Source organism: Onychostruthus taczanowskii, unplaced genomic scaffold (genome assembly GCF_017590055.1).
Source record: "Onychostruthus taczanowskii isolate IOZ18803 unplaced genomic scaffold, ASM1759005v1 scaffold28, whole genome shotgun sequence".
NCBI classification, from domain to species: Eukaryota; Metazoa; Chordata; class Aves; order Passeriformes; family Passeridae; genus Onychostruthus; species Onychostruthus taczanowskii.
Genome location: NW_024500128.1, coordinates 1,974,866 through 2,000,809, shown reverse-complemented (window position 1 = coordinate 2,000,809; position 25,944 = coordinate 1,974,866). Strand labels below are relative to the sequence as shown.

Here is a 25,944-nt window from a genome sequence, read left to right as displayed (position 1 = left end):
GGAGGCGGCGGGGCAGGGGAGGGAGGAGGAGGCAGCAGGGAAGATGGCGGCGGCGGTGGGGAGAGCTGGCTCCTTCGGCTCTTCTTCTTCTTCCGGGCTCGGCTCGGCTGCCAGCTTTTCCTCTGCTTCCTCCGCCGCTTCTACGGGCACGGCCAACAACAACAACGCGGAGCTGCGGGCGGGCGATGAGGACGATGGGCAGAACCTCTGGTGAGTGCCCGCCCCGCCCCGCGGACCCCGGGCGAGCTGGCCGCCGCCCTCGGGGCGCCTCGGTGCCCTGCGGGGGGCGAGGGGAAGGATAATCCCCCCGCCCTCGCTGGCGCTCAGTGTCTCTCAGTCACTGAGCTTGGGCGGGGGGGGGCACCTCCCCTTGGCAGTGGCAGCTCCTGCCCTGCCCCCCGCCCCTCATGCCGTAGCCCCCCCATCCCCAGGAGATGGCGAGGGTGGGGACCGGGAGGAAGCGGGAGACCCTTCCTAAGCGTTGTCGTCTTTCCGTGCCAGGTCCTGCATCCTCAGCGAGGTGTCCACGCGCTCCCGCTCTAAGCTGCCTTCGGGGAAGAACGTCCTCCTGCTGGGTGAGGAAAGCATCCTGATCCCTCTGCCTTCCCCTCCGCACACTGACTGAGGAAAGCATCCCGATCCTGCTCCCATCCCCGCCGCACACAGGCTGGCTCCTGAGGCCTCTTGAGTGTCTGGAGCTTCCCTTGTTCAGCGCCCTAAGGGGAGGGGGAGTGGTGGGTGGCAAGGCGCTGTCTTAACCCTCTGCTTCCTCCCTTGCGTGGCTTTGATTCATTTCGGAAATTGTCCGCAGATGCTTTAGATACGCCCCTCATCGTAGGTACCTCGCCATAATACCCTCACTGTCCTTCCCCCGCCCTGGCTCCATAGGCGGGGATGGCTTGCACGGGGAGCTGTTATTGTCTCTCCCCCGTGAGCGGTGGCTTCGGGGGGCGTGCGGCTCCCGAGCCCTCCCTCGCCGGGGCCGGCGGTGCCGCTTGCCGTGTGTCATGCGGACACAAAAACCGCTTCCGTGGCCCGAGCGGCTTCAGTGACGGCGCTGCCTGCGGGCCGGAGGGCGGGGAGGGCCCGGGGAGGGCGTGCGGGCTCTGCCCTGCCCTGCCCACTCGCGCCCAGCGTGGCGGCACCAGCGGCAGCGCTGCCGCCCGGGATCTCCACCCGGGGCCTTAGTCCAGCCTGGCCCTCGGCAAGGTGAGAGGTACGGAAGGGGACTTTGATAGGGCGGTAATGAGACACCCAGCTGCAATTCATGAAGGAAAATGATACGTCAAAATTAAAAGCTTCATGGAGGAGAGAAATGGATGCTCTCAAAGTGTATGTGTATGAATAATTATTAGTACTATTCTTAGTGTGGTGTGTTTTTTGCTATTTTGTTTTTTCCTGGAAGACATGCTCTCAAGTGTATGTGTATGAATAATTATTAGTACTATCCTTAGTGTGGTGTGATTTTTGTTATTTTGTTTTGTTTTTTCCTGGAAGAATATTAAATACTGTTACCAGTAGACAACATGAGTCCAGGTGTATGGATTTATAACTACCTGCTTCTTCCACTCCTTTTGCCAGCCTCCCTGTCCCCAGAAAGAACAGTGTTAATATTTGGAAACAGGGTAAAAACTCAGTAAAGATATTCTTGCAGACTCTTTGCACACTATGATTCTGCGTAGTCTTGTGGCTTATACTCTCTTGGGGTTCTTTGAGTTAGGCTTTTTTTTTTTCTCTCTGTAATCCTAAAGCAATCACTGTGGTCCTTTTCTTCCTGTTTTGATAAGCTGAGTGGTTACTTAAAACTGGGAAGGAGACTGAGGAGAAGACTGTGCAAGGATGATAGCATGGTCTTCTGAAGCTCTTATAAGACTTACTACCCTTTAATTTGTTGCTTTGTATGTTATGTAATTAAGTAGGATATTGAGATTAGAAATTGCAGTGATATTAAACAAAGAAAATATTTTATAATGATTGACAGCTTTTTATGTGACACTTTGAACCTAAATTGGATGATTGTCCTTGCTGAAGTTGGAAGATTCTTCTTCAAGCTGTGATCCTTGTCAAGAAGATTACACTTGTTTGTTTTTCCTCTCTCTTCGTAGTCAGGTAATCCTTAGTGCTCAGTAACTGGAGACTTCTTCCTTCAGAGCTAGGAAGGATATCATAGATTGCTTCCAAATGCTCATTTAGTTTGTGCTATACAACCTGTTGTATATAAATTTTCTTTCTTACCATTTATATAGAGCTTATAGGATGGCTTCATGTAATACCTTTTTTCCTTTATTCGAGTGATGCAATTTTTTGGAAAATGTACAGATTTATAGAAGAAATTCTAATTCTTGCTTAGAAATTGCATTTTCTGGGAAGGCCTTGATCCAAGAGGGGGTTAAAAAACCCCAAATTTGGCATGTATTTAGGAAAAAGAATATCAGATCTGAGGACTGGCAAGAGAAGACCATGGCCATGTTTTTCATGAGAATACCTGGTCTTTGTTGTTCACTTGCAAGTCATGATGCTTCTCCTGAAGCACACCATCACAGGAAAAGGAGAGGTCTTATGTACTCTGTATTGGACAGATTCAGTATGTGAGTTTCTGTCTGCTTGGATTCTTGAACTGTGTTTACAGTTCCTCTGTTATCAAACATTTCCTCTGTGTTCAAGCTTTGTTCCTTTAGACGGTTTTGTACTAACTTTGTTACTAATACAGAGCACTTCCTGGCATGATTATTTTCAGTTTCTTTACACTTTCAGTACTTTTGAGGAAAAGGTGTAAAGCTGATCAGCATCTTGATGGTTTTCAGTCAATTTGTGGCAGGTGAATATCTACTGTATAAACAGTCATATTGGTCAAAACTTGCCAGATGAAATATTATTTATAGTAACAAATGAGTTCTTATTTTAAGTACAAACTGCATTAAAAAATCCCTTAAACCTCCAACATCTCATGGCCCCACCCTGAAACACCAACTGGAAAAACCCACCATGTAGTGTTCTTTTGTTTGCTGGGACAGGTTTTCTAATTTGCCTACAGCATTTTTATTTTTCAAACAGTGTGTATAGTTCTATGCCTGGTTGTTCTGGGAACCTGCCTGTGTCTGGCATGCTAATTCTGCTATTTCAGTATTTATTTTTAGCTGTGTTAACATCTCATTTTTAAGAACCTGGAAAGCAGTTGGAGTTATCTAACTGAAAGAGACTGGAATGCCAAATGTTAATCTCTAGATAGGGCACATAGTTTTGTGAAGTGAAGGTTAACAAATAATGTAATCATTTGCTCAAAATCAGCCCAAAATTAGTTGACTTACAGTTTTGCTTCTCCAAAGTTGTTCCACTTGTAGACATTTTTTCAATAACTCTTTTTCTTTAAAGTTTAAACTCTGATTGGCACCACATGTGGCATGAAAGCTTCTCATCTTTCTGTGCTTGTATGAACAAATAATAAAAGTGCAAACTTTTCTAAATTTTACTTTAAGTCGCTTATGCTCTGATTCCTAGGTAGTTTTGTCATAGTGGCCATAGCTACCTCATTTAGCAAACTCTGCTAGCAGAAAATGTAAAATGTCCATGATTTCTTAAGGAAATTGAGTGCTCTCATTGACGATTCCTAGGTAGTTTTGTCATAGTGGCCATAGCTACCTCATTTAGCAAACTCTGCTAGCAGAAAATGTAAAATTTCTCTCTCAGTGAGAGAGAAATTGAGTGCTCTCATTCACATTTCTAGTTACTTTTTGTAGACAGCCAAAGCAGCGTTTTTGTTGCTCTTGCTTCATTTTTTTCTCTTTTTTTCTTCTTCTCCTGGACTGTCTTTTGCTCACTTGTGTAATAAAGGTAGTTGATCACAGGAGATGATTTTTGTGATGAGAAAACTGATGCTTATAACTGGGGGCTCTTGTGTTCGTTTCTTTTCTGATATATCAGCGAGTGGAGTAGAGGGGAGCAGCTGATGAGTCACCATTGCAGATTGAATGGAATCCATAGTGCTGTAGAATGTGTGAAGGCTTGGATTCAGAGACCTGAACTAAGAATTTATCTGTTAAACTGCTGCATACATTCAGGCAGTAATGTTCAAAGTCATTCCAGGATGCAGCAGAACACAGGCTTCCAGCTGGCAAGTGAATTGAATAGTTGTTTTCTATCTGGCTTTGTGTTTCATACATTCCTGTTTCTCTGAAGCACAGTATATTCTCTGCCTGAAATTTTAACAATATCAAGCCATCCAGTGACACCTGCATGTCTGACTCTCAGTGTCTATATTGCACCATGCCTTCTACTGAATCACTAGTGGGCTTGGGGTTTTTATGCATTTTACTTGACTTGATGATAAAAGCTTTGAGTTTAATGGGCAGTGAGAGTTCAACTGCCTCATATCCACATTTTCTCTTTACCCCAGACATCTCACTTCTCAGGGCTAGGCCTGTTTGTGTGAATCTTGGAGCTCTGCTCCAGTCCAGTGGCTGTAAGGATGCTTGGAAATAAGCATAATCCACAGCTAATTTACAGGTACACATTTCTGTGTGTACACATACCATTTTCTGCAATAACAGCCATTCCCAGTATATCTTCAAGAGCAGGTTTAGCTTGCTGCTTTCTTCTAGTGGACCTGTGGAATATGAAGAACTTGAAAATGAAGTTTTAATACAGGAAATTTTCATGAGGCTATAAAATCTGCTTACTCAAATTTGTACTCATCACTATAAAAATTAGTTTTCCTTTTATTTTTTCTTTTCCAAAAAGCTGACAGCTTGTTTTCATTTAATAATTGAAACTGATAAAATACTGCTTCTTCATACTGTCCATATTATTAATCTCAAGTATTTTAAATTCCCTAGTGCTGCAGAAGTTAACTCAGAGGGTTTCTTTTTGTCCTCTTCTTGCAGCTAATTCACCTTCTGCAGGCAATGAAAGCCTTGCAAATGTAGTCAAATTGTGTTTAGGTCAGCAGAGTTATGCTTCTAAAGTGTCAATTGTTTTGATGGGGCATTGACCTAGATAAAATTCTAATTACTTGTTTTGTAGCTACATTTTTTAAGAATTAAGTCGTACTTCTTTGTTGTGTCCTTCTGCTATAATACCCTTCCAAAAATCCAGAATTACAAGGATGTTGTGTAGAAGTCACTTAGAACAGCATGGAAAGTTCTGAAATTCTTGAATTGCATTTATTTTAGTTTGTCTCCTTAGTGTCAGAGGTGCTGCTGGTTACTGGATCTATCTTAGAAATAGCTCCAAAGGCGAAGAACAGTGAAACAAATTGTGCTTCTGTGTTCTCTGGGCAGGTTAGTGGCAGGAGTACCAATAAAGGTGTCCCATGGATAGTAACATGGGATTATTCTATTTTGGTAGTGAACCTGGATAAAATACAGTAGACAACTTCCTGCTATGTTAAAGGAGAAGGACTGAGTTAGGAATGGAAGCTGTTCATAGTCCCTGTAGAATTCTCTGCAATATTTGCCTTTCTCTGACTGTGTGTCTCTCTGAGCACAGGTAACACTGTTGCTGCTGTACCTGTTTCCACAGTCAGCCCTTGTATTCTTGTGGTGCAGGACATGGCAAAATACTTGCTGGAAGAGTTGTCTGCAATCTGCTTTCTGTCATGCTGAAAGGCTAAAGTGCAATTAAGGTGCTCCTCAGAAAAGTTATTTAATTTTTCAGTGTCACAAATATACCGAGTGAATTGTATGTGAGGGGAAAGACTTATCTGGCAGAGTAAAATAAACTTGGAGAAGGAGACAATTTTTTTTCAATGAGCAAATGAAAATTTAGTGACAAGTTATGTGTAAACTTGTTATGGCCTACTTATTGTGAACTTCCATGTTGGTTTGAGAGATTGTATGCTGTCATCAGCATAATGAATTTTGTTCTTTAATTCTCTGAGAGCAAACTAAATTTGGCTTACTCTGATTATTTTGGTCTTGTTCTGTAAAATACTTTCTTCAATTAGTATAGAATGTGTAAACAAGCCTCTTTCACTAATATGCAGCTGTAGAAAAGGCAGTTATTAGCTTGTGACAAGTATTTTATCTTGTAAATAGTGCACATGTGCTTGATTCTAGTAGGAAGAAGATCATTATGTCTCTACACCACTGTGTTAGGATTCAGGCATTCCACTTGGTATGGAACAGAGATTGCTCTGGGATTCTGGGAAGGCATCTTAGCCCCATTCAATAACTCATATTTAGACTTGATGGCTTTGTTCTATCATATTTAAGCATGATAGATTTTTTTCCTATTAATAAAAATATTCAATATTTTATGCTACAGATGTTGGATGTTCTCAATTTTTCTACACAGAAGCTGTCTTTTGCATTGTAAAAAGTATAAAGCTGATTCATCAAAGTATGCTTGGGGGCCTGGGCTCTGCAGATGATGTTAATTGGGACCATTACTTCTAGTTTTGTTTGGTATTGTTTGAACATGGTTTTTTAAGAGATGAGTTGTATAATTCCCGTATCAAGCTGAATTTTAATTGATGGGTTTAAAATGCAAACAAAAAACTTCCTGCAAGGAGCCACTAGGATTATAGACTACAAACAAGTAAGGCATCCAGTTTTCAAAGGCATCCAGGGTTTTTCAAAGAGCTGTTGGAAAAAAAATCACAGTCCTGGATTGAAGAGGGGCATGCTACCAATAGTGATGACACAAAAGAAGTATTCACTTCTTGCTTCTTTGCCTTGACATATTTTAAACACACTGGACACTTTACAATGGAGAAATAATTTAAACAGACAGTCAAAGCTCATGTCTGTCCTGGAGATAATGCATTGATTGCTCTTCCATGTACAGATTTCTGTAAGAAATGTCTTGTTGTAGGACCAGTGAAATTCTACTTCTGCTTTCATTTGCTAAACTGAAAAAAGTGTGGAAATAGCATGAATAGTAAGTATTTTGAATTTGAAAATGTTAATTGAATGTTTGAAGAAGTTCTCTAATGGAGAGCCTAAGTCCTCTCTAATGCAATAGCTTATGGCTGAACATTTGGTGTAGCAGGACATAGATAAGTGCCTGTTTGCCTGCACTCACAGAAGGAGACTCATTCACCTCATTGCTCACCCTTCCTGTCTGAGGGGACCATTCTGCTAAATTCTGTATCGTGGCAGAACATTTAGTGATATTTGATTTTCTGCTCAGCAAACATGATTTTTGCCTGGAGTAGTGAGAAGGGAGGAGGCTAAGGAAGGGTTTTGTTGTTACAGTTTCTTACATGTTTGGGGCAGCGACAAGAGGGATGTTTTTAAAATCTGTTTTGTGAACAGAGTAGCACCTTGGACAGAGGAGCTTTCGCAACCCCAAACTGGAGCTCATCAGAGGAATGGAGCAGTAGCAGTATGCAGATAAAAATGTGACAGCGTTTGTTTAGTTGAGTATAAGACTTTCCATTTTGTTAACAAGACAGTGAAATACTGTGTGTAAGCAGATTGCTTTGGCTTTGTTTCAACTGCTTCCTAGCCTGACTTCTGTGCAAAATTAAATCTGTTGTTTTTCTTTTACTTGTATTCAGCTTTGCATAGCACCGCTTGCCAGAAACATCACTTCTGTTTCCTCACTGTTGTATTAACATGTGACTGCAGTTTGGTATAATGGAGAATTTTTGTTCTTTAGTATTTACTCTGCAAAAGAAGACCTTTTTATGTTATTTGTAAAAGAAGGATGCAAAGTCTACCTGATTTTTATTCTACCTTGAAATGCTATATCAAAACTGCTATGTCAGAAATGTTTCGCTCTGTGAGCTTATGCATGGAAGTCAGTTGTTAATTTAATTACAGTTAAAAATAAAGAAGAAGCTACAGGATTTTTCAAAATTCTGAAATGGAAGATGACAGTAATTATTCTTGAAGGTGCATAAGGCTCTGGTTTCCATATTGCTCCAGTAGCACTTGAAAAAAAAAATCTTTCATAGTATTAATAGGCAGTGATGTTTGTGCATTATCAATGAAACCTCCAACAGCTAATAGACTTTAATTTCCTCACATATATTACCCTCTCCTCTGAGGGAGAGAGAAGATTCTGTACATAGTAGAGGCATTACAATAAAATGTTTGAGTTTCAAGAAGTCTTAAAAGTTGGCACTTAGAATTAATTTGATATAAAGATTTCTGAAAACTACCTAGGAGTTTTAGGTAAACACTGGTTTAAGATTTTCTGTTATATTGTTGCTGAGGAGTAGCTACAAAGCAAAAATCTGCTGCTCTTTCCTACCATAACTCAGTATATTCAAAGTGTGTTGACTTTTCAAGTGTTTTTATTGAAGACTAGGTTAGGAAAAAATAACAACAAGGATACAAATGCATTTGCAGTTGTTATGATTTCAAAAGGTATATGCAACATACTATGCATAGAAAGTAGAAGTAGATGGAACCTCAAGTCTTAGCGTGTTGGGTTTCACTAATGTGGGGTTGGACTAGCTGACCTTTGCAGGTCCCTTCCAACCCAAACTATTCTGTTATGAGTCTGTGTTCTCTTGGCCCAGACAGAGATCTTTTCCTCACCCTCAATTGTTTGGGCAAAAAGGATGAAGTCCTTGTGTCATAAATTATGGTCCTGTTTTTACTTCCTCACAGCTTTTTAAATAATACTGACTCTAATTTGGTTTAATGTGTCAAGAACCCTGGATCTCCTGTGGGGGGTACATTTTACTCGGCAGCTATTTTGTACCCTTGCAAGTGGGTCATCCTGTTTGTAAACTGGTTGGTTTATGTATTACTAACTTCAGACTTCACTGATGCATCATTCTGGCTTTGCCCCATGAAAGATGAGTGCTGCTCTCTTCATGCAGTAACTTGTACAGCACTGTTACGTGTGTCAGTGATCCACCTGCCTGATCTTGATGTTTTGAAATGGGTGAGTATTTGCTAAGGACAAGAGAATAGACAGGCTTCCTCATGGATTAAATTCAAGTAGTTCTGTGATTGAAGGCTGAAATAACTGCTGTTTGTGCATATGTGTCCAGAGGTACTAATTTTACATCAAATCAATTTGTCTTGTGCTGTACTGGTAAAATTTCTTTCAGTATAGAGGGGAAAATAAAATTCCAGTTCTTACTTTGCCATAAGGTATTAATTTAACAGTATTGAACTTCAGTTTATTTTAGGCATTTGGAAATACAAGGTTGGAGAGAAATTACATAATACAGAGCCATGACAAGTAAGAGGCTTGTGGGAAGTATATTTCAAGTTTGCCTATATTGCTTAGCATGAGCACTTTGTAACAATAGTTGTCTAGGTATTATCTTCTGTATAAGTATGGTTTAGTTTAGACTCTTCAGGTGCATCTTTGGTCAGGTGCAGAACCTTTTGCAACCACAGGTGTTTCTTAGACTTGTTGCAGCTACTTTAAGAACCGGTAGACACACAGAGGAGATAGTGAAGTTTCCCAAATTCAAGCAAGTTGAAATCTTTATTGTCACCTGTGTGAATCAAACTCTAGTATGCAAAAGAACTTAGCTGGAAGTGATCTGTTCTGAGAAACTCAGAAAGCTCTTAAGTGCAACCCCTCATTAAAAGGAATAACAAATTTTGATTTGTCTTACCTGTTGAACCTTCTGCTGGCACGCATTAATTGAAGCTACCATTCAGAAAGGTAAAATAGCTCAATGAATCATACAGACATTGTTGGCAAAGTTTAAAGCAGCTTCATAACTTGTCAGAGCAGCAGTGAATAAAGTCTTCTCAGTTATTCATAGATGACAACTTTAAGAAGCTTGGATAAGTACAGAGGTGAGGGCAGAGGAGGAATTGTAATTCATCTATGGAGTGAGGCTTGAACTCTTCACTTTTTCATCAGAATTATTTAAAAGATATTCTTACAAGAGGAAAAGCTTGATGTATGACTAACAAGTAGCACTGCTTTTCAATGGTTATTTAAAATTAGCTGTAATTGTTTGCTCAGGTACATCTTGATTTAATACAGGAGCTTACAAATGAACCATTAAACTGTGGAAAAGTTAAAGGGATACAAGTTAATTTTTCATTTAACTTGTCTATATTTAACTAGCCTTCAGACTTCAGTTCTGATCTTATTTCTCTCTCTCTCTTTCTCAAAATATATTTAATTTAAAATATGTTCATTCCATTGAGTAAAATCCCCACGGCACTTCAGACTAAGTCTTATGTTTTCCAGTATTAGTGAAAGACGAAAATAAAGCTAATCTCTAAATTGAAGACTTAGTGTGGCAATCTTGGGGATGTTAAGCAAATTCAAAATCAGTTAAGTTCATCAAAGTATGATATCTCTGTTCTTTACAATGGTTGTAGATACAGTGTTTTTAATGTAGCCATAGTGATATCTGTAAGAGCATGGTCAGTTCTCTTTAAAGGGAAAATGTCATTATGTTTAGTAGTGAAAGTTACTGCCCTTGAACTTTTTTGTTATGTGATTAAAAGCATGTGTTTAGATCCTTCCTCTGTAGGAGAGACTTGGGAAAAAAATGTTCTGTTTGACACAAAGTTAATAAAGGGCTTCTTAGGGACCTGGGATTAACCTTAGTTTTATAAACTGCGAGTGAGTTTCAAGAATTTTGTAATGTCTGTTACATACTCATCATTCTGCAGATCAGAGAAAAAAAGCAAACTGGCAAACCCCTGCTTTGTATCTGAATTCAGCTTGATTACTCTTTTGAACTGGAAAAAATGCACACAAAGTTTTCCAATTCTGAGACCTAGGACTACAAATGAAGTTTTTCAAGAAGGGTCTCTGGCAGTAGTTGTGGTGTTTACATTGTGCATATGCTGTAAGGGTCAGTGGTTATACAAGCTCCCTTTGGAGGAGAAAGAGCAGGAGTGAGTGGATCTGGATTGCATGCTTGTCTCTGTGCTATCCAAACACACACACATGTATTGTCAGGCAGTGGGCTTACTATTTGTCACTTCTTTTTAAGATTTCTTGAGACCTGTAACAGAGAAAATATTCAAATAAACCAATTCATAAAAGCTGAGGTAACAGATTTGCCTTATTCGGTGTGCTTTTGAAATGAGAGAGTTCTGAACTGTAAGAGGAGCTTACTGTGAATTAAACTCTACTTTAGAAAAATTTTGTTACTACTTAGGTTGTAGTTGAAAGACTGAAATTGTTTGAGGTGTTTAACTACTCCTCAGCATATCCTTTTAAAGATGGGTATAAGAGCCTATTTCGATAGCATTGTCAGTGGCATAATTGCATTTATCAATAAGTAGAATTAATATTTGATGCTGAAACATGCACTTAGAACAGATGGATGATTTGGGCAAAACCTGCTGTGTTTCAAAACTCCAGTGAGCTCAGTCACCCTGCTAGGATATGGTTTTCTTCTTGCCCCAGGTGCTTTTTAATATGTAACTGTGATTAAAGACTCAGTGGTATCTTACTTCTGTCTCTCCAGGTGAAGATGGAGCAGGTAAAACTAGCTTAATAGGAAAAATTCAAGGCATAGAGGAGTACAAAAAAGGAAGAGGAATGGAGTATTTGTATTTAAATGTTCATGATGAAGACCGCGATGGTGAGTCTGTATTTGTAACAATATCTTAAAACAGTTTGAAAGCAATGGTTCAGTAGTGTGATATTTGAAATGACAGTGAGATGTTTTTTGTGTCTTTATAGTATGCAGGAATCCAGCTTATGCCAGAAGTAATTTGTATCATAAGGAATTTTTTCTGTATAATTTCTTCGGTAGATACTGGGAACGACCACTTAAGTGGTAGAGGAGGAGAGGAACCTACCAAAAGAAAAAGCTAAAAGGAAAAGACCAGGGAAGCAGACTTAGCTGTAGCATTCTGAATAGATGTGTGTTCCTCAGGCCTAGAGGAGGGGTGCCCAGGCTTCTATCTTCTATTTCAATTGCTGTGGCAAGTAGTTATCCTGAACTGACAGAGAAACCTTTGTCTTGCTGGCACACAATCTGCAAGACTGCTGTCATCGACTCATGGGTAGGAAATTGTACACAATGCTAAAGAAGATTTAAAAAACAAACAAGAAAACCCAAAAACTTGGTGAAGGTATGGTTAGAAAGGAAAAAGTATGTTTAAGATCCTGTTTAATATCCCAGTACCTGGAGTTATAGGATGTGAATAAGGATATACTGAAAGCTTTAGAGAAAAATGGGAACTCTTGTGCATATTATGAAACAATCCCAAACATGTTGAAGGAGAACTAGAAGTTGGCCCTTTTTTTTCTGAAATCATCTGCTCTACTGACATTCACGTCTGGGTATTGGTCTCAAAGATGGCTTTGAACCAGATTTAAGATGGTTGGGAGTTTGCTTTAAATGTCTTCCTGAGAACTTCTGTAACAGGTAATAAAAATGTACCTGAAAGGAAATTTAGAATCAACATCTCTTCTTTTACTGCACAAGTGTTTGTGACTTTGTAGTATTGTGGTATTTTTGGGGGGAAAAACAGTGGGATGGTCTATTTGTATTGTGATTGTCCTTTTGCAGATTGGAAGAGTAAACTGTCTATTAAGTCAAACTCAGTCATTAAAAACTTAAAGTTCTTCAGGTTTTTTGAGTGGCTGAGGTACATTCTATACTCTAAGAGTCAGCCAAGCATGTCAGATGGAGTTTTGAAGGGGAGATGGCAATCCTTGAGAGCTGAGCAGGCCAATGGCTGCAAAAAGATGACTGAGTTCACCCACTTTTCTCTTCGAAGCTGCATCTTGAAGAAAGCATTTTTCTACTCAAAAATGGTGGACAACTATCTTGAAAATGTTGGATGCTTTCTCTGGATCCTCCCTTTCACATAATGTATTTAAGATTTTCAGTTATCAGCCGTTAAACATCAGGGTTTGAAAGGCAAGGAGCTTGTCTCCCCACAAGCTGCAGATTGCTGTGTCATTATCTGTGTTCAGTGGACTGATAAAACATCATCTGCTTTCTTCCTTGTATTTTACGTGTCCAAAGAACATTCAATAGCCGTTATGTAATGGTGTGTTTCAAGTAATTCTCATTAAATGTTTCTCCTTTTTTTGTAGACCAAACAAGGTGTAATGTATGGATTTTGGATGGTGACCTGTATCACAAAGGTCTTCTTAAATTTGCAATGGAGGCAAGCTCTCTAAAGGACACTCTAGTTATGTTGGTAGTAGACATGTCTAGACCTTGGACTGCACTGGATTCTTTACAGAAATGGGCAAGCGTTGTAAGAGAACATATTGACAAGTTAAAAATTCCTCCTGAAGAAATGAAAGAAATGGAGCAAAAATGTGAGTATTCTGCAAATACATGGGAATCCATTTAAATATGCTTAATGCTTTCTGCACCATTTAATCTCTCCACTGCAGTCTTTTTCATTCTTTGGAAGTGTTATTTAAAATTAGAACTTACCAAGCAAGTGTAGCTTCAGATAAGTCTCAAGTAGCTATGTGAACAGTACTAGTACTTCTTTCTAACAGAATAACAATGTAGGGGGAGAAAAAATTCATAATGAACACAACTGAAATTACAGTCTCGCTTTTTGTGTATTTTTCTAGGTAAGATTCACCAAGAAAAAAATAATTCTAAGCATTCAATTTTTCATTTATTTTTTTAAAGGCAGATCACTACATCAGCTTCTTAACTATTCCTGTAGTTAGCCAGTTAGAGAATCTAGGACATGTTCTGTGCCTACCAAAAGTGTAAATTTTGAGAGGATTCATGGTAGCATTGTCATGTCTGGGCCCTTTCCACTTGAAGAGTTTTATTGTAATTATTATTGATGTTAACAGAGCTATCTGTTTGTTGCTCTGTCATGTCTTGTCTTTTTAGTTTTAAACACGCAGAACACAAAGATCTTGCAGGGTTTCTTAAACTGGCTGACTGAACTCACATTATAGCTCCATATGACTTCTGAGCAACATTTTGCATTTCTCTTTGGGTAGTAGAATTTGAGTCTTTCCCATTCATCTCTCGGTGAATTACTACAAGGAAGAGATTTGAGAGAGCTGTGTGTTGAGATCAAATAGCATGATTAAACCTTCTTTTTAAGTCTGAAGTTGCACTCTAACTGGTACATTCTTAAGCAGTGAGTGCTTATGCTAATTTAGAAATGGAGGTTGTAGCTGTGCTGTGGTGAAGTGGAATGTCAGGTGACAGTTGTAGATACTCTGGAATGGTATGGGGAATATTAGTTGTTCTGTTTGTCCCTTTAAGAGAGAGATTCTTCTAAGGGCAGTATCATCCTTGAGAATTGTATCTTCCACAAGAAGTTGTTTAGAGGAGCTGAGCTCTCTTGGATGTGTTTTTTGGTTTGGTTTTGGATGTTAGTGCATGTGTATTAAACATCCCCTCAAACACTTTCAGGATAGGATTTTGCTGGATGAAAGTAGGGATACAGTATCTGTATTATCAAAGGTATATAGCTGATAGTTTCGCTTCTTTACAGACTGAGTGAACAGAGTAGAGAAACTGTACAAAATCCAGAAAATATAAGCAATTAAATGGGTCAAGAAAAAAAAAATGCTACTCCATTTAGTTTTGTCTGTTTTGGTTTTCTGTCATCTGGTCTAATTCTTACAGATATAAGTAGTCTGACCATTGGGTATAACAGAGGCCCTGGACACAATCCAGCTGTGACTGGAAGCTGGTTTTTGTTTTGATCCTGTTGTGAAGTGACTTCATGCATTGCTAGGCGGGCAGGAGCTTGACACTGCCAAAAAGGAGGGAGGGAACACTGCTTGCCTGGCTTTTGGCTATGGGATCCCACTAGATTCTTGTGTCAGGCTCAGTGTTCCTGAGAGCTGATTTAACTTGCTACCAGGACTGAAATCCACTGAGGGTTTGTGTGTGTAGTTTTCTGGAGGCATGCTGCTGTGTTTGTCTTCATTTCTAGCAGCTTAACTCCACTCAAAGACAGACCCTGCAAGGACTAGGAATGATACAGAAAGACATTTGTGGATACATAGCAGTAGTGTGTGAAGAGTTGAAATAGCTCTTCCTCTTCACTGAATTAATCCTTGTTTAATGAAATTGTGTTTCTAAGGAAGACCTAAGATAGTATTCCACAGTTTTGGAGCTGTGATATGCTAAATTAATGCTCCTTTTTACTGCTTTCCCTCCTTACATAAAGATTAGTGTGATCACACATTGGGAATTTTATGATCCACTGGAGGATTTATGCAATTATCCCAGGACGGGATATTATACAGGAAAGACACTGTAGAGTGACTAGCATATTGTGGTGAGAACTCGGGGTGTCAGATACTTTCAGTTAATCTAAGAAGCTCTTTGGAGCAAACTTGAATTAGCAGCATTCCCTAAATTAAGAGCCTGGGTTGACAGTTTGAGATCATAACCTGTGCATGTGCTTTTTGTTATTGTGAACTCCAAGATCCACAGAAAAATTGAATAATCTTCACCTAATGTAATTTTTCCTCTAGGGTGTTGAAATAAGTTTTACTCTGTTGATTGCACAGATACTTTTCTAGGTATGAACTCAGAGGGCTTTATTCAGTTTAGTGATGGTAGCAGTGGATTAACAGAAGTGAGGGTGTTCTGCTGTAGTTCACTGCACGATGCAGCTGAGCTGCCTTGCTGCCTGACCTCTTGTGCTGAATCAGGGTGTGCTACTCGTGGAATAGTAGGCAGTGCTTTGCTTTGGTTTGGTAGGGCCTTGTTTCTGCTGTGTGGAACAGGACATGTGATGTGAAAAATACAGACATTTTATGCCTCACATGGCATCCCTGACTGTAGGAATAGTAAGTGACTGTGTAATTAGAGGCTTGGGCGTGTGCAGCGGAACATGACAAGGACTTGCAACAAGAATTAGGACAAAGGAAAGTTAAGAGTGCAACTTAACCTGCTTGCTACATTTTAAAGTAATATCTGATAATTTTAAAGCATACCAAATGTTTAATATGCTATTAAGTAATTATAAAGCTAGTTAAAACTAGTGTTTATGTATTCTATTATTTTTTGTTTATACTACTGTTGAGTCATTGTGCAGAAAGTGAAGTGTGGACAAAGGGTCTGTAGGTAAAACCTGGTATACAGTAGCAGCTAAGCAGTTTGTGTGAGGCTTAATTCTGTTTATTCTGACAAACTGTTCCATTAACCTTGCCAAGAAGAATGGAAGGAAATTTATGTCCTTTAGGAAGCAGATCAAACAGTAATCCATAGTGGAAACTGTCTAGTGGTTTCACAATGATAAAAAAAAAATGATTTCATGTTGTCCTTATGGGCAGTTTTATCTGATCATGTTCTTCTGGCTGCTGATCCAGCAGATCTCAAACTTGCTAGTTCTCCCTTGTGCTGCACAGAGCCAGCAGCTAGTCAGGACTACGTGCATGCTCTGTTTTTTCAACACCAAGATGCAGAAGTACAGTGCTAGAGAATCAACTGTGCTAGAGATCAATGGCAGTGGAAATCATTGTTGAAATAATAAAGCAGCTGATGTTTTAATGTAACTTTTTTTACTTTCAGTGGTAAGAGACTTCCAGGAGTATATAGAACCAGGCGAGGATTTTCCAGCTTCTCCACAGAGAAGAAATACTTCATTACAGGAAGACAAAGATGACAGTGTGATTTTACCCCTGGGTGCAGATACACTAACATGTAACTTAGGCATTCCAGTAGTAGTAGTTTGTACAAAGGTTTGTTTCACGTTTTAGGTTTTTGCATATTTTATTGAAGTAACTCTCTCTTGTGGATTGGGGTGGGAAGCACGTGGTTATTAAGTTGTTCTGAATACCTCACTTAAGAACTCCTTAAAAGTGTTTAATATTGAAGGTTGGCTATCTTCTGGAACCCATTATTTAATGTTATTTTGGAATTACCTTTTTTTTAGTTCTACCAATTTTCAAGGAATTGAGAAATACCTCAGACCTAGTTTTGCTCACAGAAATGAGCTAGTCAGTAAGCAACAAGAATTCCCCTTGATTTCCACAGTCCTCCATATTCTGAAAATAGTGGGTTTTCCTAATATTTCTGATATTTTTCTGAAGATAAACTTCTTTGAGAGTTGTAGTTAGTGAAGCACTGCACTTTTAACTTTTCTCAGTTCTTAGGGTGTTTATGTGATCTGTTTTGCTTTCTGTTAGATATGTAACCATACTAAAGAAAACAATGGTGTGGTTCTGCTGTGGCTATTTTTTGTCTGGTTTTGTTGGCTTATTCCCCCCAGCTCCTCAGTTCTCATTGGCATTAAGCATACTGCTTCTGCAGCCTCTGCTGGCCCCCAAGGAAGGCATAAACCTTTTGATGCATATGCTGTTCCTTCTCTGGAAGGCTAATCCTTTCATTTGAGCAGCATTTTTTTTCCCACCTGCTAGTTTCCCTTCTATTCTTTTCTCCACCCCCACACCTTTTTTCTTTTTCTGCTTCCATATTCCTTGCTTTTGCCTCCGTTTGCAAAGAGCTAGTTAGTAACTGGATTAAAAAACACTGTTTTTAATGCCACAGTGTGTAAAAAATGGTGATATCATTTAGTGGTAAGTTTTCAACAGAGATTTTAAGTGTGCATTGGAGTGGGGAGGGAGAGCGAATGAAAAGTTCCAGTTACTTGAATTCTCAAGTTATGATGACTCCATACACATCCAGTTATATATTATTAAAACCCAAAAGGTTAAATTGTGCTTTGAAACTATTTTAGCAGGTTTTTGTTTTCCTCTGCACTGCCCCACCCCACTCCAGCTCCCTTTCCCCTTGTGAACTGGATGTGTAGCAGCACTGCTATTTTAGCAGATGACTGAAAGCAGTGTATTAATTCTGTGTTTATTTTGACAGTGTGATGCCATCAGTGTTCTGGAAAAAGAGCATGACTACAGAGACGAACACTTCGACTTCATTCAGTCACATATCAGACGGTTTTGCTTACAATGTATCCTTTAACACATCACAAAGATGATATAATTACTTAAGTCAATGTTTATATTAATTATGACAAGCTTAAAAGAATATTTGTGTCTCCACCAAAGTAGGATGCAGCTCTTTTACTGTAGCTTGCAGTCTGCTTCAGCTACCCCTATGGGCAACATTGAACTAAATTTTTCGGCTTTCTTGTATCTTTTTTTAACAGACCTACTAGAGTTTCTAGTATGTCCCCTTACCATGAATTTCCTTATTGCCTCCATTTCCATATTTAGGAAATCAGTTCTCAGAACAGAACATCTTAGCTGACAAGCTCCCTAAAATAACAACAAGATAATTCAATTAAGTATGATCTTGCTCCAGATGCACATAAGGCATGTTATTAATTTTATCCCAAATATGCAGTCTCCTCCGTGTTCAGTAATTCTACAGGATGAGGTTAGGATGGAAGGAAAGAAGTGTGAATTGCTATAGGCAAGGTCCACTGACTTTCCTTGTATTGGTACAGAGACAATGCACAGAAGTTGTGCTCTTGTTATTTTTAAAGTTAATTTTTTTTAGAAGTGTGTAAAATACTGTCTAGTGTTGTTTGGTCTGTTAGATGTGCTGAGATCTAGATTATAGATTCCAGTAACATGCCTACATTTTGTCATCATTTGTGATGTGGTGAAGGGAAGTTTAAATGCTACTGGAAGGACAGCAGGTGATGAATGGAAAAATTAGTTCAAGAGTCAGAGACTTCAGTTGAAATGGCACTTGCTTCAAAGGGCTTCAAAGACCTAATTTTTCAAGATGGAATTATGTAGTAACTCTTGTGTGTGGCGGAAGAACATAAAATAGTAGGGATTGGTCTCCATAACTGCATATGCCATATACAACTTGAAATTCCATTCTAAATTTCACAGAATAGGAATCAGACCCCATTATATAAATTTCTTCTAGGATTTGAATTGCAGGCATGTAGAAATAAATTAGGCAATTTGGTATTTTTATAATCCCAAAGAAAAAATTTCTTTTTTATTAATCCTGTGCATATAATGTGTTAATTTGATAGCGAACCATGCTAGAATACTAAGCACTCTCTTGGTCTCTTAGTAACTGATACATAGTAAATTAATTTGCCTTCATTTCCTTTAAAAGCAGATCACTGTATAATGTAAGAGTTTGTTCCCCTAATTAAAAAAACCCAGATGGGAAAGTGGAAGATCTTTGGCATTTTTGAAGCTGCTAGTGTTAGTGCTGCAGTGATTGCAGGGTGGGATAATGAGAACATATAAGGATATGGCATGAGAGTTTTTGTTCACTAAATTGTTTCACTACAATGCCTGGTTTTAAAGGCATTGTAGTGAAACCATTGGTACTGGGGGGCTCTGAAAGCGAGAAGAACCTCTATTTTACATGAAAATCAATAGCTGAGCTGGCCTAAAACAAATGCAGGAAAAAAGAAAGATTTATTTAAATTACTTAATAGCTTATTTCAGATTGAAATGTTGGTAAGTTACTTGACCTGTTTTGCTTTGGTTTTGTAGTCCCTTTCAAAATTCTACAAAGTAGCTGACTCTTTTTTGATAGTTTAAAGGTTACTTCATTTTCTTTTACTAGCCACTAAACTGAGTTTTCTTTAACATGTTTATTCAGACGGGGCAGCACTTATTTACACTTCAGTAAAAGAAAACAAAAACATTGATTTAGTGTATAAATATATAGTCCAGAAGTTGTACGGATTTCCTTTCAATGTTCCAGCTGTTGTTGTGGAAAAAGATGCAGTATTTATGTAAGTTACCTGCACTATTTTGTGTTTGACTACAAAATTTATCTGTGCAATACTGTAAAGCAGCATTTAGAGCCTTTTTTGGTTTATGCTTTTTAAAGTTCCATGTAACATTCTCATGAGTTGGAATTTGGTGAGGGCCAGTGGATGAAGGTTACAAACACTCACTGCTCCAAAGGGAAACGTTAAGCCCAGAGATTTTCCTTTTCTCTGTCATGTTTAACCAGTCTCTGCCTACTTGTTTGTACTGATCAATAACCAGCTTGCATAGGAGAATGGCCACTGTGACAGCTTTGCTGGCTGTCAGCTGGGTGCAGTTCAGGAGTGCCTGCAAGAATAGACTGAAGGAGCAATAGAATTTTAAGCCAAATAATCCTTTCTCTAGTCCTGCAGGTTGGGATAATGACAAGAAGATAGGAATATTGCATGAGAACTTCCAGACACTAAAAGCGGATGACAATTTTGAAGATATCATAACAAAACCACCAGTCAGAAAGGTACACTGAGATGTCTTTGCATTTAGCTGCTTTGCTATTTATTTGCCTGCAGTTTTTTTTCTCTTTCATTGAGACTATGCTTCCAGCTTATCAAAAGTGTGATGTACCATGGTGGGGGGGAGAGGGGGTGGTGGTGTTCTTGTTTTGTTTTTAAAGTTGCTCTTAACAAAAAAGATCTTGATGTGTTTTTGTTCTGTATAGCTCTTCTACACCTTTTGTTCTTCCACTGTTACATCGTTCAAGACTACAAATACACTTGTTTTGCTTTTAAGGCATATTTGGTATTGAAAAGCCTAAACATGATTGACCTGTTTTTCAGGTTGAGTTGGTTTTTTTTAAGAACATTTAATTTTGCTCTGAGTTGTTCATAACTTCATAATACTTTCTGTTTCTTTTGGAGTATTTAAAATAAGAAAGCTTGAGACAGTGTAAAATCAAAAATAAACATGTGCAAACAGCTTCTACATATATTCAGTATATTTTCCATTGTACTATCTAACAAAAGGCCTTGATAGAACAACCTGTAAACATACGTGAGTTTGTTGAACAAAATGCCTGCAGCAGTGGACTCCCGTGCTCTCAGAGGTTATTGAAGGCAAATATTTCTATGGCTTTTTTCTAACAAAGCTAAGGTTTTGTGACTGATCTTATTTTCAAGTGGGAATTATTTTAATGGAGAAAACTAATACTATGTCCTTTCTGAAATCTTTAGGGAAAATGTTAAGACATTTTAATTAGGTATTCAAGGAAAATATAACTGACAATATTTCCTTTTGCATGGCTATAAACTTCAGGTTTGGATTATAAACTTTGATACAGATATTTGCCATGCTTGCTTGGGCAAAATTTTCGATGAGCTTATCTGGGGGGAGATTGCTTGCAATTTGATGCATAGAACTGGGATCTGAGATGTCTGTGTCCAGTTCCTGCACCAGTGTGATGCAGCACAGGTGAAGAGTCATGTGTGCCATAGTTACCTATAAAGTAATACTGACATGAGGCCTCAATAAATTATAGAGGCAACGGGCATGATGCAGAGTGTGTGCATCCATGAATGTTTCTTACTTATCCTGAGACCCCTGAGTATGCCTTGTAACCATTAACTTAATTCCTTTTTACTGAACAATTAAATGAGCTTTTTAGTGGGTCTTTCTACAAATGTATCTACAGCTTTATGCCTAACAGGTCAAAGGAGTTAATGATAATTCTATTTCACTTCTAATTAACTTGGCCTAAATAGAATCATAAGGCAGCGGTCTTAAATATGAAAAATGTGATATGCAGCAATCATAGTATTTTAGACATGTACTTCATTATTGAAAGTTTTGGTCATATTCACCAGCAGATAAAAAAAAACCTCCTTTCTTTCTTTATTTTAGTCAAATTTATGGTCATGTTTTTGTATTGCAGTTTGTTCATGAAAAAGAAATTGTAGCAGAGGATGACCAAGTGTTTCTTATGAAGCAGCAGGTAATTTTCTGTCTATAAAACAAGGAAACGAAACAAGAGTTTCGTTTAACAACATTCCCAATACAAATTTGGGATTGTATTCTTAGTCACTACAATATCTAACACTTCATGTGTATGTTTGTTTTTTTGCAGTCACAGTTGGCTAAACAACCACCTACTGCTGCAGGAAGGCCAGTGGTTAGTAACAAAAATTTTAAATACCATCACATGAAAATCATTGACTTTTATATATTTAGAGGGTTACTTTTATCTGCTTTGTCAAATATTGTTTCATCAAACTGTTTTTAACTTCACAGTATTTAAAGACTCACAGTGCTCTCAAATTATGACACTCCACAGTGAGTCACGACAACTTGTATTGACAGCGAGGGCTGAAGGTCCTGGCTTTCCTTTTTGTATGTTAGAATGCATTTATGCCCAGAGGCATGTAGATTTTCAGGTTTCTCATGGGGATGAAATGAAAATCTTCTCTTGTGCTTTAGTTACACCAAAGTTAGTAGTTTTAACAATGTTCTACGAGTTTGAAAAAACTTGTACACAATCAGCAAAATCTAATCCTGTGTCATTTCAAGTGTATGAGATACTACATTTAAAATACAAAAGCTTAGGAGGTGTGAGAAATGACAAAATGCTTCATTTAATCTATTCTTACACTTCAGGTTTGTTGTTCTGTTGTTTTTTGGTGTTTTTTTTGTTTTTTTTTTTTTTTTAATAGGATGCCTCACCAAGAGTTCCTGGTGGATCTCCTAGGACACCAAATAGATCTGTAACATCGAATGTTGCCAGTGTTACACCTATCCCCACTGGGTCAAAAAAGATTGATCCCAATATGAAAGGTACTTTTCCTTGTGAGAGCACAAATGCAGCTGGAGAAGCAAAATAATTGCTTTGCCTGCTTGCTTTAATGTGCTTATTTAGATTTATTAACACACTAAATCAGTATTTACTTAGAAAATCTGTGATGGTTTTGTGTTGTGGTTTTTCTTTCCTTCTTCCCCTTGTAGCTGGAGCTACATCTGAAGGAGTCCTGGCTAACTTCTTCAATAGTCTCCTGAGCAAGAAAACTGGTTCTCCTGGTGGCCCTGGTGGTGTTGGTGGCAGTCCAGGGGGAGGTGGCACTGGAGGTGCTGGCAGCAACTTACCACCATCAGCAAAAAAGTCAGGTATGATTAATGACATTAAAGATCGACTCAATCTAAATTGAGTGATGGATTGTTCCTGTTAGTATAGTTTATCAAAAGTATAAATACTGCTATATTTAACTGAATGCTATATATATGTATGTGCTTTTCTATTCTATATGGCTTTTTGCTTGTGTTTTCACAGCCCTTTAGTATTGCCTTTTTGTGGCTTTCAGAGGAGCAAAGAAAAAAATCTTCATGTAGTTGTTTAAGCATGAATTGTATCTACATGAGTTCCCCATTTTTTCCCTTTGTTTCCACCATCCCAATGAAATTTACTGATGCCATAAGCCTCTTCTAGTCTTAATTAAATAAGTTAGGACTGTATTTTAAGCTGATTCTTTTTGACAATACTGTCAGTATTAAAATAGCTTTAAATTTTCTTTCACTAGAGTTCTAGCTCTGATGTGATAAGCACTCTGAGTTTGGTGACAGCCTGTAAAAATACTTACGTGTTTTCTTTTGACAGCTGTTTATATATGAGGCAATTAATAATTATTATTAATCTAGAAATGTTTAATAGTGACTGTGATAAAGCTAGATGCAGGAACACTGTCATTTCTTGCTATTCCAATTTAAAATGTTTCTATATTACTTTAGATCATGTGTACACAGACACCTTCCCTCCGTGCTTCCCCAGAGGTTAATAATGCTGCACTCAGGGGAAAATGCTGGTCTTTCTTGGGTACTTCACACTTCCCACTAACATTTTGTGTAGATTAACCCTGAATTTTTTTTTGCCTGTGCACACTTCCCTTCTCTAAGTGCAAAACTCAGTTGGCTGAGCAAAGTTTGAGTGCTTCCTAATGTGCTGTAGGCAAAGTCAGCAGTGCCAGTTTGAACAGCATATGGAGATTGTTCAAACAAATGCAGCTGACGCAATATGAGGCACAGAGAGCACCCACTGAAAAATCCTGTGGGAAGTGGCTGGCAGCAGGTTTGGATGATGCCAAGCAAACAGAGGCAGCACTCCAGAAAAGTGTTGGCTGTGGCCAAACAAAGTTGCTGCCACAGCCCCAAAAGGAGCACCCACTGAAAAATCCTGTGGGAAGTGGCTGGCAGCAGGTTTGGATGATGCCAAGCAAACAGAGGCAGCACTCCAGAAAAGTGTTCTGTCTGGGGCTGTGGCAGCAACTTCAAGGACAAAATTTAATTATTAAGGAGCAAAACAGTTCTCAGATATTTCCTTCTATGCACCAAATAAAGGGTTAGGGTTATGGACAGTTTAACATCAGAAATGACTATGTTTTCAAGGAATTACCATAAATACAAACAAATTTGGCTTAGATGTGGCCTCTTCACCTTCCTCAGTGTTTGCTGTCTGTATTTAGTGATATCTGTGTCACTCACTCTTCAAATCTGAAAACTGTCTGTTAAGACAGTAGTTTGGGATTTGAGAATTACTTTTTCCTCAGCAGCTTTGGGAAATTCCTCTGCTTAGTAGTTAGAACGTTAGCTGGTTTGATTCTAATACAGTATTATCTTTTGTTAAATTATTTGAAGAGCAGCGAAGTACGTCTGGCCAAAATTACCTTTATGGATAGTTCCTGTTAATTTGCATTTTCAGAAAGGATGCTGGGACACTGCTACAACTGCACATGTCAGAACATTCTTTTGCAGATGCTGTGCACCCTTGTCATAGGGTTGGAGTCCTAATACTGCACTGCCTTTTCCCATGTTGTGTCCTGCATTCTTGCTATAGAACATAGTGGGATAGAAACCTAGACTGAGGAGTAGGAATTAAAGGGTGGGGGGAAGTGGTGTGTTTTGAGCTTGAATTAGGTTAGAATGTGGCTGCACAAATGTTTGTGCCAGTTCAAGTTAGGGAGGAGATAAGTGGGTGAGAAGAGAAAGGGATTTGCCATCTGCAGGTCTGTGTGCACCCATGAGCACTTGTGTCAGGTTTCTGCTGATCAAGTACACAAATCTGGCTTTGCTGGGCTTGGTGAAAGCCCTGATTTTTACATTCAGCATTATTTCAAACACAAATTATATAGAAAATTGTGTAGAAGTTGTCATAACTGCTAGTCTTAATAGTCTTCTGTATTTTATACTTTAACTCTTTAGAAATATGAAAGGACAGGACTTTCTCTCTACTGTTTCCTTTCTGTTTCTTTTGGGTTTTGGCCTTATGCCTTAATTGTGCACCTAAAGCATGCAGTAACAATTACTAGGATTTTTCTGATTTGAGAATTGAAGGTACCATAGGCTTTTCATAAACATGACTGAATGATATACAATTTTTTTTGTAGGTCAGAAGCCAGTTTTAACAGATGTTCAGGCAGAATTGGACAGAATTTCACGAAAACCTGAAATGGTCTCTCCTACATCATCTACATCTCCCACAGAAGGTGAAGCATCTTGAAGACACCAAATAAAACCAATTGTTCAGTTTTCTGGGATAATTCAAACTTGCCTCTGCCTCTTCCTTCAGTGACTGGAACTAAAGAACTGAAATATCTTTCAGAACACAAACCATTGATGTCTGTCTTTCTTTTATATGTGTTGCCCAGCTTTACAAAAGGGAGCTGTACAGATGGAAAACAGTTATCACATTGTGTAGGAGCACTGCTCACAGTGCAAAAACAGTAAATTAATTTTTTTTTTTCTGGGTTTTGTTGAAAAGTCAGTGTAATTCTGTAAAATTGCAAGTATGTCCACTTAAGTGATAGGGGTTGCTTAGAGCAGGAAAACTGATACACACCACAGGCACTTAATTTATATTGATTTCCCAATCTGTTAGGTAAGTTTAATACTATCTTAAATAGATTAACCTCTACATGAGAGAACTACTGCTAGTTTTTGAAAGAGAAAAATAATTGCACAAATCTATAATAGCAACAATCTCCAGTTATACTTAAACACGTCATTGGGAATATGGTTAAAAAAATCTGGTTCATCTCCACTGAAGTTTACACTGCACTCAAAAACCCATGCAAAAATTCATTCTAGGTATAAGACTCAATTAGTGGCCGGGTTGTTTTTCTGTTTATTCCTCTTTGATTAATTGCAGACACTGAATAAAAGATGTATAAAGAAAAAGCAGAGGTTAAATGTACAGAATATCAGTATCCAGATTTGTCTATATATATATGGCTCAGCCTTAATGTCCCCCACTATGTTTCCCACACTACTTATGGTTTAAAATTGGTCATCAAAACTGTAATCAGTTAATAAAGTATTCTCTGCATTCAAATTTAAATAACTTTCATTGAAGCCATGGTGTTCTTGTTCATTTACAGTTACATCTAAGGATGTGGTGTAAAACAAAACATT

At 38.5% G+C, this 25,944-nt stretch overlaps 1 protein-coding gene across 1 annotated transcript; it reads left to right on the top strand.

Annotated features, from left to right (window-relative positions):
* The first annotated feature begins 6 nt into the window (after window positions 1-6).
* DYNC1LI1 (dynein cytoplasmic 1 light intermediate chain 1) lies at window positions 7-25,879 on the top strand. The gene is made up of 13 exons (XM_041407831.1): window positions 7-210; window positions 502-575; window positions 11,354-11,470; window positions 12,940-13,170; window positions 16,364-16,533; window positions 17,666-17,759; window positions 19,388-19,523; window positions 19,906-20,017; window positions 21,428-21,487; window positions 21,620-21,664; window positions 22,203-22,323; window positions 22,492-22,650; window positions 24,921-25,879. Exons 1-13 carry the CDS (start codon window positions 44-46, stop codon window positions 25,031-25,033), a joined length of 1,599 nt encoding a protein of 532 aa, XP_041263765.1. The 5' UTR covers window positions 7-43; the 3' UTR covers window positions 25,034-25,879.
* Window positions 25,880-25,944: the final 65 nt, after the last annotated feature.